This window comes from Rhipicephalus microplus, chromosome 10, assembly GCF_043290135.1.
Source record: "Rhipicephalus microplus isolate Deutch F79 chromosome 10, USDA_Rmic, whole genome shotgun sequence".
Taxonomy (NCBI): domain Eukaryota; kingdom Metazoa; phylum Arthropoda; class Arachnida; order Ixodida; family Ixodidae; genus Rhipicephalus; species Rhipicephalus microplus.
Genome location: NC_134709.1, coordinates 18,687,988 through 18,704,756, shown reverse-complemented (window position 1 = coordinate 18,704,756; position 16,769 = coordinate 18,687,988). Strand labels below are relative to the sequence as shown.

Sequence of the window (16,769 nt, the reverse complement as noted above, 5' to 3'; positions counted from 1 at the left end):
ACCGTCATACCACTCGTCGCGCATTGATCATCAGCATAAGGTTGCCATTCCGTTTTGCCGCACCAAATTCTTTTCAGGAGCCTTCTTACCGAAAACAGCCGCCGATTGGAACCACCTTCCCTCTTCCGTTGTATCAATAACAGACCCTTTGTTATTCAAGACTGCAATTTCTCAGCAATGCTTGTAACTATACGCAGTTTCCACTATCTATCTTTGTCTTGTACGTGCTTGAATTCTTATACATTTTTAGTTGACTTATGTTGCCTTCCTGATTTGCGCATCTGATACTTGTTTCTTTATTTTGTCTTTTTTTCTTGTGTGTTATATATGTTGTACCCACCCCCTCTGTAATGCCCTACGGGCCCTGAGGGTATTCTAATAAATAAATAAATAAATAAACCCATGCTTTTCGAGGGACCCGCGAAACAGAATTTTGGCAGCCTCCACCTCCATCTGGCCAGGCTTGCTCGAAGAGTTTTTTGGCACTTGTGCCGAGCTCGCCACTCACTGTATCGAGGGTCGTCGTCCTTGGGGCCAATCTCGCAACCCAAACAGAAGTTCGAGAGAACTTTGAAGTCCAACACATAGCCCGAAAACAGTTCTATTACAGTTCCCACACAAATGTGTGACAAGTGGCCACGAGTTAGCCAAGTCCCGTCGTAGGAAACTGCGATATTGCCGAGGTTCCCGAAATTCAGTTCAGAATAAAGCTATAATTTTTAATTCTATTAATAAAAAATCTGATACTTTAGTACATTTGCTGTATAAATCCCAGCCAGTTGAAATTGTCAGGTCAATAAAATCACTAGGAGTTTATTTCACACTACATTTGCAATGGAATGATCATGTCCACAACATTTTATTAAAAGCATCGAGAGCGGTTGGTATACTTTGGCGACATAAATCTGTTTTACCTTTAAAGGCAAAGCTTGCTATATACCACGCTTTATTCCTTTCACACTTGAACTACTGCACGTTAGTGTGGGCGACAACGACTAAAACTAATTTAAGAAAAATTTCATCACTCCATAATAAAATCCTCCGTCTAATTTACAACCTTCCTCACAGACATACAACAGATCACTTGTTTAGTGAACATGAAATCATCAATGTTTATCACCTATACATTTACAGGCTTTTACGCCGCTATAAGATCGAACAAAAAAAAACGTTCATTTACTATCACAGATATCGCTTCCATGATACGTTATCAATCAAAGTACCCTCACCGTCATCAACCACCTTGGATGCTTCCTCGTATAAGAACTAACTATGGACAACAAAAAATTACTTATCAGCTACCGTTACAATTAAACAGGTTATATTCATCAGGTGTTAACATAGCAGATATCACCCTTTCTCAACTTCGCCAATATCTTATTAACACTCCTGACAATTAAGACCTTATCTTCAAAGCTCGTAGATAACAACTAGGGAAAACAATAAACAAAAACACAAAGGATGAAAATGCGGTCACCGCTGCATGTAAATAATATGTTTAATGTATTCGTGCTTTACATATTGCGACTTTTTGATTTATATTACTATATATGTTTATTGCACTGTGTCTGTGTGGGTTTTTTTTTTTTTTTCTTGAAGGCTTTATCAATTCTAATTTTGTTAATGTTGTGTATTTTTGTCAGCTGTGGTGTTCTGTTGCCGCCACCGCCACTGCCTTATGTACATAGGGGGGTGAGAACTTAGTCAAGCGGATAATCGCTTTTATTCTCACCCCCTCCATCAACTGTGTATTGGTGGAAATAAACCATTATTATTATTATTAATAGATGGCCTTCACAGCTGTTGCGCACTCGCTCATAATACCCGCGGATGCGTTCATCGCGGCAGGGTTCATCTTGGTTTTGACGTAGTCTTGGTACGTTTTGTTGTGCATTCCACGACGAGACACATTCAGGGCCGAAAAAATGTCGTTTAGCACGGTCTGCCCATTTCCCGTGCTCATAACTGCACGAGCCACAAGCACATTTACTTCGAAAGGGTTGCAGGTCGCATTCCCCCCTGCTCTCGGCGAGCTCCATCCGGCGCTGACATCTCCACAGACGGCACAGTTCACCACTATTCTAACTGCCAATCCGTACTCACGGTCGCCCCGTGAAACGTTCAATGGGCCAGAGCAGAATTCGCATTTCGCGCACCGAAGCAGTTGGTTCAGCAGCGGTAGGCTTAGCAGCGTGAACTCGGTGCCGGACCCCGCCGCTTCCGGGGAATCTCCGATAAGCGACCGCTTTCGGCGGGTAGCTGATAACGAAGACAGCTTCTGTCGTTGCTCTTCCGCGCGATGCTCAATTGCCACTTTTTCCGCATTCTGTCACAAAATGCGTATCGACGCGCGTTGTCCTCGTGTCGTCGGCCACAGGCATAGCTTGCGCGGCTGCAGCTTCGGTGGATATCGTACACTCGCTGGCGCATGTCGCGGAGCTCGTCACCGTCGATTCACTCGACGCTGCTTCAGGTATCCGAGACCGACGCTTGCGTTTTTTGCCGTAGGCATGAGCTGTCGCGAATTTGCGTCGCCCGCCAGCCATCGTCGCGTCCAAACAATTTGTGACAAGGAGTCGCGCATTGTTGCACACAGTCGGGCAGACGAAATTTCGGTCGTCCAATCGGAGAGCAGGATTTGCCCCACGTGGTATAAACGCGCCAATGCCGTGCGAGTATTCCCTCCTTTTCGGTGGCATGTAGCTCCATAGTCGCCAGAGTTAGAGTTGTTTTCTCGCTAAAACCGGATTGCTGAAGCATTTAGCTTTCGAATGATTCCAAAATGGCCGTGCTGCGGCTAACGGTTACCGCAGACGACGGCATTGAAATTGCCCGTTTTGGGAGGGCGTTTTCGAGCGAGAGTGATCATGACAATCTCTTTAGAACGCAATAGCAAAATAAATACTAATCGGAACGCGTTAATATTCCAGCAATAGATTCTTTTGGACGTCGAGATTTCGAAAAAAAAATATTTTAAAAAATTGATTTTTTGGGAATTTTTTGCTCTAAAAGACCCGTGTCTCCCCTTAAGCAGTAGTTGTGTTTTACTGAGGTTCCCACGTAATACCAAACACTATAAACTGCCCAGGGCTATATCTCAGAAACCAGTTGGGGATTCTCTGCTTTGTCACTTCTCATTTATGCCAATCACTAGTAGCCAGCAGTAACTAGCCTTTTAGCAAACGCTGTTACTAGTGGCTGTGACATTGCAATGCTGAGGCCAAGGTTGCGGGTTCAGTTCTCGCTGTATCAATGGAACTTCAATGAGAGTGAAAGCATATGAATGTTCGTGTATATACGCTTGGGTCACTGTTTCAAATAAATGCGTACGGAGTTCAACTGCTTTGTCTCATAAGACAATATATTTGGCACCCAGGCCCATAAAGTTGGCTCTTGAACTGCCTGAAAAATTTTTGAATTTGTGAATGACTATTCAGTTTGGTCAAGTTGAAAGGATGATATTTGGTTCATCATTAGCTTGAATATGTGCCTCAAAATATGCACACCCTCTCCCCAATCTAACTTGCTCATAGGCTTCCTCTGCTATAATAAAAAAAAAAAATCTATTTAGACCAACCTTGTTGCTGCCAAATAACGTTTTAGTGTTTTACAGTGCAAGTAAAAGCAAACAGTGCAGACATCGTTGTAGACAGTGCCATGGATGCACAATTCGCACTGCAGTGCTGATTTGTAGTATTGGCAGTGACCACAGTAGCATAGCTAGCCATTTAATTATGTTGGCTTCACTATAACCAACTTATTTTGCTTGGCTTCACTCTAACTATGCAGGTGATAACTAGTCAAAACACATCACTGTTCAGTTTATGTGTGAAATCTGCCACAAGAGTTCACTTCAAAGAGGGCCCACTGTAATTGTCCTCTAATTACAGTTCACTTGTTTAACAGGTTCCCCAGGTTCGTCATGGAGGTTATCAGATGCGTGGTACAATTAGATGACGTCTTCTCTGAAAAGATGGCCTCTGGCGATACGGTTTGTATCTGTATTTTTCTCTCCCTCGTCGTTAGGGGCATTGTATTTTATCTGAAGTATAGTGCAAGCATAAGTGCTGTGCCTTTGTAGTGTCGCCTGGTACGTTTGCGACGAAGTTGGCATGGTTTTCCGAGGAGATGGCATAGAAAAATAACAAAAGAAATATTTGTGGGTGAAGCTTGTGAAGAATTCTCGAATCGACGTTGAGCATGCACTTTAATCTCATTTTAATTAATGAAGCCTTGTGTTGTAACTATTGGACATAACAAATTAAGCAATATATGCTGAATGAATGTGCATAAAACATGCAAAAATGTGGATCTTTAATTTGTAGATACTATGAAATTGTTCAGAAAAGAACTTGATTTATTTATGCTTTCTTACTGCTGTTCAAGTGTTTAAAATCATCATGGTGACATCTTAGTCTCGGAGCACACTTGAGACTTGGTGCTTGTGCTGTGCTTTACTATGTCCTGTGACATTGGCCCCTCTATTTGTGTTGTGGTAAATTTGCATATAAGTTCTTAAAGGAGCCCTGCAACGCTTTTTGAGCACGGTAGAAAAATGTTGCTGGTTGGTAGTCAAGGCTCCCGAGAACACGTGCGTCAAATATTATGCCGTAGCATAATGACTGGAATTGACGATAAATTCTCGATGTCAGCTGAAAATTGCTTTCTCTTCTCTAGAGAAATGACGCTATAGGCTCAAAATCACTACGTCCCAGGCCAAGTATCAGCTGTTGGCTGATTTGAGCGTGCCGTGCTTGGTCACTACTGGAGCTGCCGCGGTAGGCCGTGACTTGTCCATGCATGTGCGCACGATTGCACGGAAAAGATATGCGTTCGAAGAAAAAAAAAAGAAAAATGGTCAAGGTCACGAAGAACATGTGACAAATGTGGTTGCCCCATGCCATTCATCTCTGCTTAGCTTACAGCGCTTTCGTCGGGATGAGAGAACAGAGAATGCAGTTGCAGCATGCGACAAATCTTTGTTACTTCACTTCTACTGGACGGATGCCGAAAATATTTGAAGCGGTAAATTCGCGAGGCAAAAAACTCCTTTAGTGGATCCATTCCATGGCTACTTAGAAAAGTGTTGCAGGGCTAGTTTAGTAATAACTGTTTTTCTACAATATCTGCTAAAACTGGTTACTACTTGCTATGTGACAGTGCTTACCTTCAGCTTTCACTTTTTATTGCTCCTCTAGTTCTTTGTCTGCACAATAGAACAGTGACTCTAACAAGCATGCTTGATGTTGGCAAAAGCGCGCAACACACTGACGTGAGCCTGTTCTCGTTCTTGCAGGAATTGTGTGGTCACCTATGCAGACTGCTTGTTGAAATTGTCGAATGTCACGCCCACAGTATGGTGTTGATGCTGCTCAGCAAGACTGACCACAAGCCCATAATACTGAAGCTCTTTGACCATTTACTGGTGAGTTATCAAAACGGGCTAACAGGACAGGGCAAACTTCTGCTTGTGTAGACACAATACCCGGAGTGCCACCACTTAAGAAAAAGTATTCTCGATGTGTCGGGAAAGATGAAAAAAGACTGGCGGTGATGCTACCTTGAATTTCTTGCACCGTCAGTGGTCTTGATGCCATTTGCTAGCACTTGCATATAGACTGTGATTTGTCAAATTGGATTATTTTGTGTTCTAAAGAAGCCGAAGACCAACGTTAAGTTTTGTGGACCTCTGCTGTGCCACCATGGCCCAAATGTGATAAGCATCTTTTAATAGCTGATGTTGTGCTGATATGGCTTTGGGGTTTCAGCACAAAAAAAGTACATATTTATAGTATAGTACTTGGTCCTTAATTTTTCTGCTAGTACTGTGTCTGACTGAGCAAATTATGACAGTAGAACTCTCACAGAATTTGTCTTTAAATCTGACTTAGCATTTCAGTTTATTGTTCCTCTGTGGTATATATGCATTTATTTAGTTCATGTAGCTTAAAGGTACATTGAGACATTTCAAATTGCGAGAACTCCACTGTTTAGCATTTTTATATTTATATATTTACTGTTTCACTTCACCTAAATTTTTGAGTGTTGCAGTGCCATAATTTATTGCATTGCCACTGTTTCTCTTCAACCGGCTCCTGACCAATTGTGGGAATTGCAAATGTACGATAACAGACAGATTTCAAAACTTTATTCAATGAAAACCTCTCTAGACAGAGCTTTCCAATTTCCAATTAGTAATGTAAGCTACACATGAGGCGTCGTGAGGGTTCTTTACTGCAGTTGTTTTCCTTTATGCAAGTCAAATATAGGGCGCATGTAAGCACACATGAATGCAGCGACTGATAACTTGACACGTAGGATCTTGAATCCCTTTTCTGTGTCGCAGTGTAGGAGCGCAACCTACAAGGAGGGTTGACTTCTTCATACTTCACTCTATGCGGAGGTTGCACTTCGTCGTATCGCAGAGGGATTCTCAAACTCTGTGTGCCTAATTAACACCTGTTGTGTCCATATGGGGCTACATTTGTGGCATTATTTTATTTGTGATGCAAGGAAGCGTATTGAAAAAAAACGTGGCTGATCCGTCTGTTTAGGAATCGGTATTAACAGGAAGATGAAACGCGTCTTCACAGAGGCAGTTGAGCATTTTCGAGCATTGTTACTCCACAGGGGTGATGGAATGAATGCTACAGCAACAAATTGTAAAGTGACACGAAGTAGCTCATGCACGGTGTAAAGTCACGCGCGCTGCAAGTAGCTTGAAACTTGCAGCGCGCCGATCAAGCAAAACTCTGGGGCTGACCCGCAGGTCGCAGGATTGAATCCCGGCTGCGGCGGCTGCGTTTCCGATGGAGGCGGAAATGTTGTAGGCCCATGTGCTTAGATTTGGGTGCACGTTAAAGAACCCCAGGTGGTCGAAATCTACGGAGCCCTCCACCACGGCGTCTCTCATAATCATATAGTGGTTTTGGGACGTTAAACCCCACATATCAATCAAATAGATGAAGCAGAAAGCACGCCCGAAGTGAGCTTGCACAAGGCAAGCTCAGACTAACTGTCACAGCTCAGCATTTAGAAAGGAGGACGCACAAAATGAACGCACAAGTACACACAGGATGAGCACAAGCATTTGTTACAATTCTTACTTCATTGTTTGTGAGCAGTGTGCTCCTTTCGTAAACTTGGCCGCTCTAGCCAGCGAAGTGACCTTCATGCTCTCCCAAACCGCAAGTCTGATAAGCGCGTGCGCAGGAGAGAGAATGCCCCGTGGAGGCACCCGCTCATCGAAACGCGGGTGGCGACGACCTTTAGAGTGCACCCAACGCGAGTGCTTCATGCAATCTCGCTACTGATGACAAAAATGCACTGAAGTGGCAGAGCTCTGATGACCGCAAAATGGCATATGGTGGGTACATATAGCGTGCCGCTAACTAGCTCAGTAGTCTACGCTCTGTGGCTTGGTGGTTTCGTGCCGCATGCTGTGGAGCGAGAGGTTGGTAGTTCGACGCTCTCTGACAGAACTTTTCCTTCTCATTTTCTTATTTGTAAACGGTCAGTATATACTTTATGTCATATCCATGACGGAAATGCATCAGTGGAGCTGTGGTGGACCCCGGCATGAAACACTTTCACATTAAAATGTGTTCCCAGCAAGCCCACATCGCATCCCTCTTCTTTCCCATGGTGCCTGGAGCCACTCACCAAACGTTTACCTTTTGCAGAAGTTCACGGGGACGCCGCACCAGTATCCGGTAGAGGAGACGTGGAGCCGTGACTCCCTTCCGGCCTGGCACGCGCTCCAGGACTCGGTCACCACGTGCGAGGGGCCCCAGCGCGAATCCCTGCTGCTCATGCTGCAGCCGCTCTGGCACAATCTGTTTGTGACCCTTCTGCGCAAAGCGCAGTTGCCTTCAGATCAATCTCAGTGGGATTCGGGTATGTTATCAAGGTGTCTGTCATAAATTTCTAAACAACAAGCATATTTGAGGCAGACTCTGCCACACAGTAAGTCGTGCTTTCCTTGAGTTATCACTGTAAAGCAACGGCAAGCATAGCACCATCGTGCACAGTTTTAAAAGAGGCGACGGCTTTGGGTGTGTTATCACCACTGACAACGGTGTACAGTGCCTTAGTGAATTTTGCGACTTGTTAACATTTTCCGGGAGCGACGTGTGACGGGAGTACAGAAAGCAGCTTGATCGGTGCAGATAACTACGTCGTTGTTTCTGATTGCATCGATGCGGATATCATGGCTGACGTTGCTGGTGCCGCCGAAGTGGTGCCGTGCAGTCATGAACATTTTAACGCTGCCGCTAAAGGACATTTTACGACCCTGCAGAGCTTGCATAAGTGTTCACCTTTAATCACCGCTGCTGTGGCCAGAGGTGCTGAATTTGTTTGTTTTTAAAGCTTGAATGCTGGAATGATAAGGATGGCTTGATAAAATTGACTGTGCGTAAGAGGCAAGACAAGTCTAGTGTCTTTCTGACAAGAGATGAAGTGCAGTAACTAGCAAAAGAAGTTGTCACTTTTTTTTTTAAGTGTGCTGTGAATGAATCATCATGTAAACGCTTATTACGATTTCTGAAAGCCATTTCAAGAGCTTCAAGGCATTAATATGAACCTTAAAAATGCATATTTCTTATTTTGAATTATCGATATATCGAAGTATTTCACAATTACATTCGAGTTCAATATATCCGGGATTCACCGAATGTTTCCTTTACCGGAAGTCCCATTTACTGAGTGATGAACAAGGGTGCAGATTACAAAAAGAAAACCAATATTGTCAGAAGCACGTGTTCCGTTTAACAGATTTTCGTTTATTGAGTCTGCTGTATAGTACATTTTAAAACTTAGCATGTTTTACCTATTATTGCTTCGTCCTGCTTATGTTTAAATCCTTCTACTTTTCAAAGTAGCTTCTGCTTCGAACGAAAAAGAATTCGCTCATGCTCAGAATTCTGCGGCTGTTCTTCTGTGAGGCACTTCTGTAACATGTTTTAAGCCAGCCAACCTGCACTTTTTTCGACCTGCTTGCAGTTTCTAGCCACACTGCTATCAGCTGTGTAAAATTATGTGAATGCCGTGTGACGCACTGAACTTACAGGAGTTCTTTTGATCGAATTCGGAGTGGTGGCTAAAATTCGTGTCAAAGTAGGTCTTGCTAGATTCGGCGTACCGTGTCTCAAAACAGAAAATGGGGCCATTGTAAATGGAGTTGCCGTAGTTAAGGTTGTTTTCTAGCTTTGATGCATTTTTAGAGCATCTCCTTTTATTTTTATTGTGTGCAATGGTTTTTATTGCATGTTCATTGAACAGAGCAAATGGTTTGGTTGAGTGAACATACTTAGTGCTTTAATGGCTCACGACTCTGGGCAAATCAAGGTGGCCGAGTAGTGGTGATAGCTTTATTTAATTTTCGCTATCGTAGGGTGCTGGACCTTTATATCTTCCTGCACAGGTATGACATATGGGTGCTCTAAAGACTGCATCAGCGATGTCTCAAATTGTGTTCACCAGGACCTGGTTCCAACTTTCTTTTAAAATTAACTGTTTTCATATTTCCGTGTAACTCACATTATAGTGGTTGTTTGAGACTAAAACTAAAAATAAATTTTTTAGTGACTGTACAAATTTACGTTGAACGAACTTTCTATATAGCAAAGTACATTGCCGATTTTACAGATTTGCAGACTTGTATCAGAGTTTCACTGCATTTGGTTGAGATTCTGAGTCTCAACATGGTGCTCGCTTTCAGAGGAGAAAGATGCCTTGCGGTGCTATCGCCAGGACATCGGTGACTGCATTGTAAGTAGGGCAGAACATCCTTTCTTTATTGTTTCTGGGGTCAGGGTTGAGCTTGGATTATCCCGCCTGAAAGAGGATAGTGAAAGGTCCCGCAAGATCTACATGTATCACTAAGTTCGTGTCGGTCAATCGTTTTTTGCGTATGACTCGCTCTGAGGTGGCTTCGTTCAGCTAAGTGATGAATAACAAAAGAGTATTGATAGATGTATGTGTAGTTCAAGTCACTCAGCTGATATTCCTGAATGCCAGCAAGGAAAGCGTTTGTTACTCGTGGGCAGCCTAAGCATTTAATAGTTCCACGCGGTGTAGAAAGCGAGACACAGCTGGTGTACAACACTCGCTCTACAATAACAGCTAGCACGAACGTCGGGCGTTGACTAATCTGCTTGCTATAAAAAGCTTCGGCTTTTATAGATGCCTTATCGAACCTTATGGCTTCATTGTAGGTGCTCGCGTTAGCGCTAGAACAAAAAACTGTGTCACTCGTGTCCTGCGTGTAATCTTGACAAAACAGTGTGAAACACTCTTCCAGTTTTAAAACGCCGTGTTGTTGCCAGTGACGAGTGGTTATAAGGAATTCTGTGGTCATAGCCCAATCGAAATACAATAAAAGAAATAAGTGCCTATAGCAATACTATGCATTTTTTGTTGCGCAGATCAGTATTTAAAGGAATTCGTCACTAGGGCATCCAAGACTGTTTGCATGTATTGTGAAATTTGAACAGCTGAGAGGTAAAGGAACTGACAACCAATTTTCACGGTGACATTTTTTTTTTTGGGGAACGGAAAGCTTGTCGGTAAGTCAGTCTAATCATGGAATTTCAAAGTGGAAAACGCCCGCGAAATGTTTGTAGTCAGTTTTTCTATATGCAGCGAATATGAAGTCGTATACTCACGTGCAGCAAAAGTCACAGACTCCATACTTCATAATCCAGCTTAGATTCTCTTCCGCTAGGCTGTGCCACATGACTGTTTTTGAAAGTTGAAAGTTTGAAAGTTTATTGAAATTGATTGGTTACAAATGGTGGTTACAATGGGGTTTACTACTGATACAGAGGGAGGTCCCAAAGTCAAGAGACTGTACAGGGGACCTCCCATAAGAGCTGAGTAAACAAAAGTACTTTAACGCAACAAAGATGTGTACACAAAGTAAACACTCAAAAAGAAGCAATTAACACTGAAACATCGTTGGATTATTTAAAAATTACAAAAGAAAGCAGAGATGATGAAATGATGAAATGACTATGCTGAATGCAGATAATTCCGAAGGTTGATTTTGAATGCGTGGAAATTGGAGATATTTTTAACATGGCATGGTAATGAGTTCCATAGTTGTGTGGCTGAAAAGTTAGTAGTGAACTTACCATAATTAGTTCTGGGTTTCGGTAATAAGAAGCTATTGCTGGATGCGAAACGTGTTGACAAAGAGTAAGGATACTGGCTTTTGATGATTATAGGGAACGGGAGCTTTCCGCTGATGGATTTGTGGATTAGTATTGCGAGGGAATATTTATGTAGTTTTCCCACCGACAGAATACCGTTAGAGGTGAGCAAAGGCGATGCTTCTGATGTGTAGGTGCTATGTGTCATGATGCGAATAGCCTGATTTTGAGTGTGTTGCAATGGAGATAAATGGACTGGATACGTGTTTCCCCATGATGATATGCAATAATTAATATACGTATGAATGAAAGCGTAATAAAGGGATATTAGTGTGTTCGTATGGAAAAAATTGCGAACTTTAATTAATATCCTAATGCCATAAGCTGTCTTCTTTGTTAACGATGAAACATGCTCATCAAATTTTAGGTGCTTATCTAATGTGACTCCGAGAAACATGACACTGTCAGTAGGATAAAGTGTGTTTGAAGCGAAAGTTAAAGATGGTGATCCTGAATAAATCCTATGCTTAGAAGAAAAGATGACGAACTGAGATTTTGTAGCATTTATCTGTAGTTTATTTTGCCGGCACCAGGTAACTATGCTGTCCGCGTCGTGGTTAAGCTTGTAGATTAATGAATCAAGGTGGTTATCTGAGCAGAAAATAGTAGTGTCGTCAGCGTAAAGAATACAGTCAGATGATTTTAGGCATTGTGAAAGATCATTGATGTATATTAAAAATAAGAGAGGTCCTAATATTGATCCCTGCGGTACCCCAATGTTACTTGTTTTAGGGTGTGAGTAAGTGTTAGATATAGACACAATATATTCTCTATCTTTTAAGTAGTTACGTAGTAATTTCAGTGGCGGGCCTGCTATTCCAATAGACTCTAATTTAGCAAATAGTATATTGTGAACAAGTGAATCGAATGCTTTAGATAAATCAATAAAGAGCGCCCCAGTCAAACTACCTGCATCAATTGCCTGCCGGATTTTATCTGTCAAGTAAATTAATGCTAAATCAGTTGAGTATCCCTCCCTAAATCCAAATTGATTTGTTGATAAGACATGAAATTTTGAAAAATAGGAAGACAAGCGTGTTACTATTAGTTTTTCAACAACTTTGCTAAAGAATGAGAGTATAGCTATAGGTCGATAATTAGATGTGAGACGCTTATCTCCCTTCTTGAAAACAGGAATTATTTTGGCTTTCTTCAAGGAGCTTGGAAAAATTCCCGTGGTAAAAATAAGGTTTACTATGTGACAAAATGTTTCAGATATTAAACTTGCTATGAGTTTTATGAGAGAGGGGCGGAAATTATCAATACTGGGCCCGGTATTTTTTAGACTAGAAATGATAGTGACTATTTCTTCAGGTGTCACGGGGTGAAGGAAAAAGCTGTGAGGCATGCGTGGGTAAAACTGGGTCGGAGGATCGTCTTCCCATTGCTTGTCTGTACAGAAGAAGTTAATAAAAGAGTTAGCAATGTCTAAGGGATTATCGAGAAGTAGGTCTCCCGATTTTATCATTGTTATTTCGCTATGCTGGTTGGATCTACCCAAAAACGAGTTTAAAGTTTCCCACTGTTTTTTTACATCATTACCGGCACACTTAATTTTATTTTCATAGTACTGTGTTTTGGCATGTTTGAGTAGTTTTCCTAAACGATTAGAATATTTTTTATACCTAACATGAAGCGCAGTATTGAACGGTTGTTTTTTTGTTTTTCTGTAAAGGTTATCTTTTTTCTTCAGGCAATCAAGCAAACTACTAGATAGCCATGGGTTACGAGGAGCTGAGAACGGTTTTTTACAGTTCATTATTTCGGTAGAATCTGCAAGGGCATTGGAAATTATCTTTGAAAATGTATCGTAGGCAGTTTCAGGGTTATCGCACGCGATGACTGGGTTCCAGTCTGTAGCAGATATTAACTCAAAGAACTTTGTTGAATTGAGCTTCTTTCTGGTTAGGCCTGTGACAATAGCGCAAGGAGTGTAATTTAAACGCACAAATATTGGATAGTGATCGGTAACAGAGGCTTCGACAACGCCGCAGTCAGGGTTAGTAAGGAGATTTGATAAAACGTGGTCAATAAGTGTACCTTGTTTATTTGCGGGACATCGAGTTGGAAGCGTAACTAGGTTTTCATACCCAAAGCCATTTAGGCAGTTAACGTATTCATTGAACAGTGTGTTGGATGGATCTAGGAGGTTAATATTGATATCGCCCATGATAATGACATTTTTCTGCTCCAGTGATAATTTGTGCAACAAATTACCAAGGGCCGAGCAATAAGCACTTCCACATGATGACGGTGAACGATAGATGCAACCAACTATAAGGTTTTTTTTGTCCTGTGAAAAAAATGAATCGTGAAATTCAACCCAAACAGATTCGCAGTTAGCCACTTTGAGTGTCAAGTCAAGTCGTCTATGAAAACGCAGTTCCGAGGACACGAAAACAGCCGCACCACCATGATTACTATTATCGCGGTGATAGTATTCAGCAGAGTATGAGGGGAAGGTATACAAGTGTTTATGAGATGCGGAAAGCCACGTTTCGCTAATACAAATCACAGAAAACCTGTGACTAGTTGATGATAAGAAAGTTGTGATACCATCCATGTTTTTTTGCAGACTGCGTGCATTAAAATGAATTAGTGAACGGCAGGGCAAGGAAAAATAGGTCTGAAGTTCGTGAGGTCGAATGTACGAAGCCATTTCACGTAACTGAAAGATTGACTACTAGACTGATTGCAAAATGTTAGGCAATATTGCATAAATCAGAATCGGAAGCAATGCGAATTACCCGACTGTCGGGAGACTTCCGCACCTTGATCTGGCAATTTTCCGTCCAGATGAACTGCCACCCTTTTTCTTTCTTTAAGGCAAGTGCCCTAGAGAACAAGCGCTTATTGTCTGGTGATAGGTGCTCATTCACAAATATTGCCTGTGCGTTCTCTCCTGAATACCCTATACTTCGAGTGTTCAGCCGCGCCTTTCTGGCTTTCTTCATGAACTCGTTCTTTTTTTCACGAGAGCAAAACCGCACAATTATATTCCTTTGACCGGACTTTGCAGGTACACGATGTACCGTGTCGACATCGCTAGCCGAGACCTTACAGTTGATTTTGTCGCCAATGGCAGTCAGGATTGCGGAACAATCCTCTCCTTGGGTAGAGGGCACCCCTTTTATTTCCAAGTTATTTAACCTTGAGTACTGCTCGAGGTTGGCGACTTTACTTTGAAGGGCCTCATTTTCTGCTTTTAGAGCGTGATTTGCGGCAGTCAGCTCGAGCTGCTGGGAGCGTGTCGACTCGACCACCTCGTTCAAGAGTTTTAAACTGTCATCCATACGACCAACTTCAGCTCTCAATTCACCGACGTCTAAGCCTGCGTCCTGAAGCTTGGTTTGTATATTAACAACAAGCCGGTCAACCAATTCGTTCAATCTAAGTTTGAATAAATCTTCTAGCTCGTCTAAGCGCTTGCAGAGTTCGGCATTCGTCGGCATCGTGTAAAATGGCTAAACACGTGAGTACAAAGTGAGTATACAAGCCGTAACACCAACAGTAGCAGCAGCAGTTGCTAGACTAAGAAATTCTAAGGAAGTGTCAAAAATGAAGCAACCAACCTGTGAAACCAAGGAAGTTCGCTTAGATGCGTGCTTGTGAATGCAACTGCTGCTGCTACAACAGTGATGCTTCCGCTGGGACGGCTTTTATGACAGAGAAACGGGCCGCGTAGAAGCAGCTTGGGGGCGGCTTCAGCGCAATCTGCGCCAAGGCCAGATGAGTAGTCCTTTTCGCGCAGGCACGTGTACGATGCACGGATGAGAACCCAGGTAGTCGCCGCGGCTATCTGTGAAACCAAGGAAGTTCGCTTAGATGCGTGCTTGTGAATGCAACTGCTGCTGCTACAACAGTGATGCTTCCGCTGGGACGGCTTTTATGACAGAGAAACGGGCCGCGTAGAAGCAGCTTGGGGGCGGCTTCAGCGCAATCTGCGCCAAGGCCAGATGAGTAGTCCTTTTCGCGCAGGCACGTGTACGATGCACGGATGAGAACCCAGGTAGTCGCCGCGGCTATCTGTGAAACCAAGGAAGTTCGCTTAGATGCGTGCTTGTGAATGCAACTGCTGCTGCTACAACACTTTTGTTACTTTGAAGTACGATTTAAAAATATAATTCTTACTCACAATGTGAAGAGTGCTGAAATCTGTGACTACATTTCGTGGTCTTTTCATTTCCGCTAGCACCTAATCACACTTTCTGGCCAGTTGTTGGTCTCTTTAATTTTTTTTGTCTCTTCGTGTTTTTTTTTTTTTTTTTCAGATGGCGCTGTTCGACGTCTTGCGGGAGTCTTTGCTCGCGGCGCTCGCTGTTCACCTTGAGCTGGCGGTGCGTGCCCTAGAGAAGGACCGTAGCGCGTGGCAGGCTGCAGAGGTATGTCTATTGGCACTGCAGTCAGTGGCAGAGAATGTCAGACCCCAAGACGAACCATACCTGGGACCCCAGCTTCGGAAAGCCCTGCCTCATCTCATGGCCGACCCTCGTCTCCAGCCAGCCACCCTGACTTGCCTAGGATCCCTCGGCAGCTGGCTACAGTTGAGTGCTCTGTCAAACATTGCTTGTGTTGCAACATTTTCGTAAGCTGCAGAATGGCTTTTTCAAACTCGGTTGCTTCACAAATTTCTTGCTGCAGAATCTTTTTGAATCTTTTTGTTTTGAGTGCAAGAAAAGGTATTGCATCACTTGTGTTCTTTCTTTTTCATCATCACAAGCATGCCAAGAGCCAGGCTAACCTAAAAGTTTGGGTTAAGTTAACCATTCTTTGTCATTTTTGCCTAAGACTGCTCGAGATTTGGAGCAGCTTCTTGGGTGTATAACAAACATCTGTGGCCCCATATATTTTAAAAATGCCTCGTTAACTAATCCGCTATCTAGAATTCAGCTATTGTGCAAGTCTTTGCTGAATTTCTGCGAGTTGCTTTATATATATTTACTGCATATATAATTCTACCTACTTGCCTATTTGCTTGTGTATTGCAGCTACATTGTGTCGCCCATGTTAAGTTGTCAATTTTTGTCTATTACACTGGTACATTCATGTATGATAGCTCCTCCCCCTTTGTAATGTATTGTGTTCCCTGGGGTAAAGTAAAATTTAAGATGCAGTCAGCTTCGCAGTTGTGGTGCCAAGCCCAAAAAACTCTCTTGGTAAGCTTGAAAACACAAAGAAAATGCAGTTGACAACCCCATCGTGATATTCCGTGATCAAATGCTATGACATGGTAGATGGTGATAGCGTTTATACGGTCGTATGTAGTTCTTAATTATTAAAAATGAAGGACAGTACTCTCAATGAGCGGAACCTGAAGGTACCGGGAAAATGTGTTCTATTTAACAGGAGTGCCATTTACTGTGAGATGAACAGGGTATACAGGATGAACAGCAGTATACAGGAACAAAACCAATCTTGTCGGAGGCAGTTGTTCCATTTAAGCAGCAGTTCCGTATAACAGATTTCCGTTTACTGAGAGTCTACTATACATTGTTCTGTGAGGGGGCCGTAGACTCAAAATACAAAGCTGGAGAAAATTTCGTTAAGCCAGTGTTT

At 42.7% G+C, this 16,769-nt stretch overlaps 1 protein-coding gene across 5 annotated transcripts in view; it reads left to right on the top strand.

Annotated features, from left to right (window-relative positions):
* cdm (importin-13-like protein cdm) overlaps positions 1-16,769 on the top strand; it is a 56,550-nt gene that overhangs the window by 18,481 nt on the left and 21,300 nt on the right. For all 5 annotated transcript variants that reach the window (XM_075875189.1, XM_037432609.2, XM_037432608.2 and 2 more), the window contains 5 exons: positions 3,907-3,991; positions 5,297-5,425; positions 7,683-7,896; positions 9,722-9,771; positions 15,485-15,756. In XM_075875189.1, the coding sequence (XP_075731304.1) occupies positions 3,907-3,991; positions 5,297-5,425; positions 7,683-7,896; positions 9,722-9,771; positions 15,485-15,756 (750 nt within the window). The remainder of the gene's footprint in view (positions 1-3,906; positions 3,992-5,296; positions 5,426-7,682; positions 7,897-9,721; positions 9,772-15,484; positions 15,757-16,769) is intronic.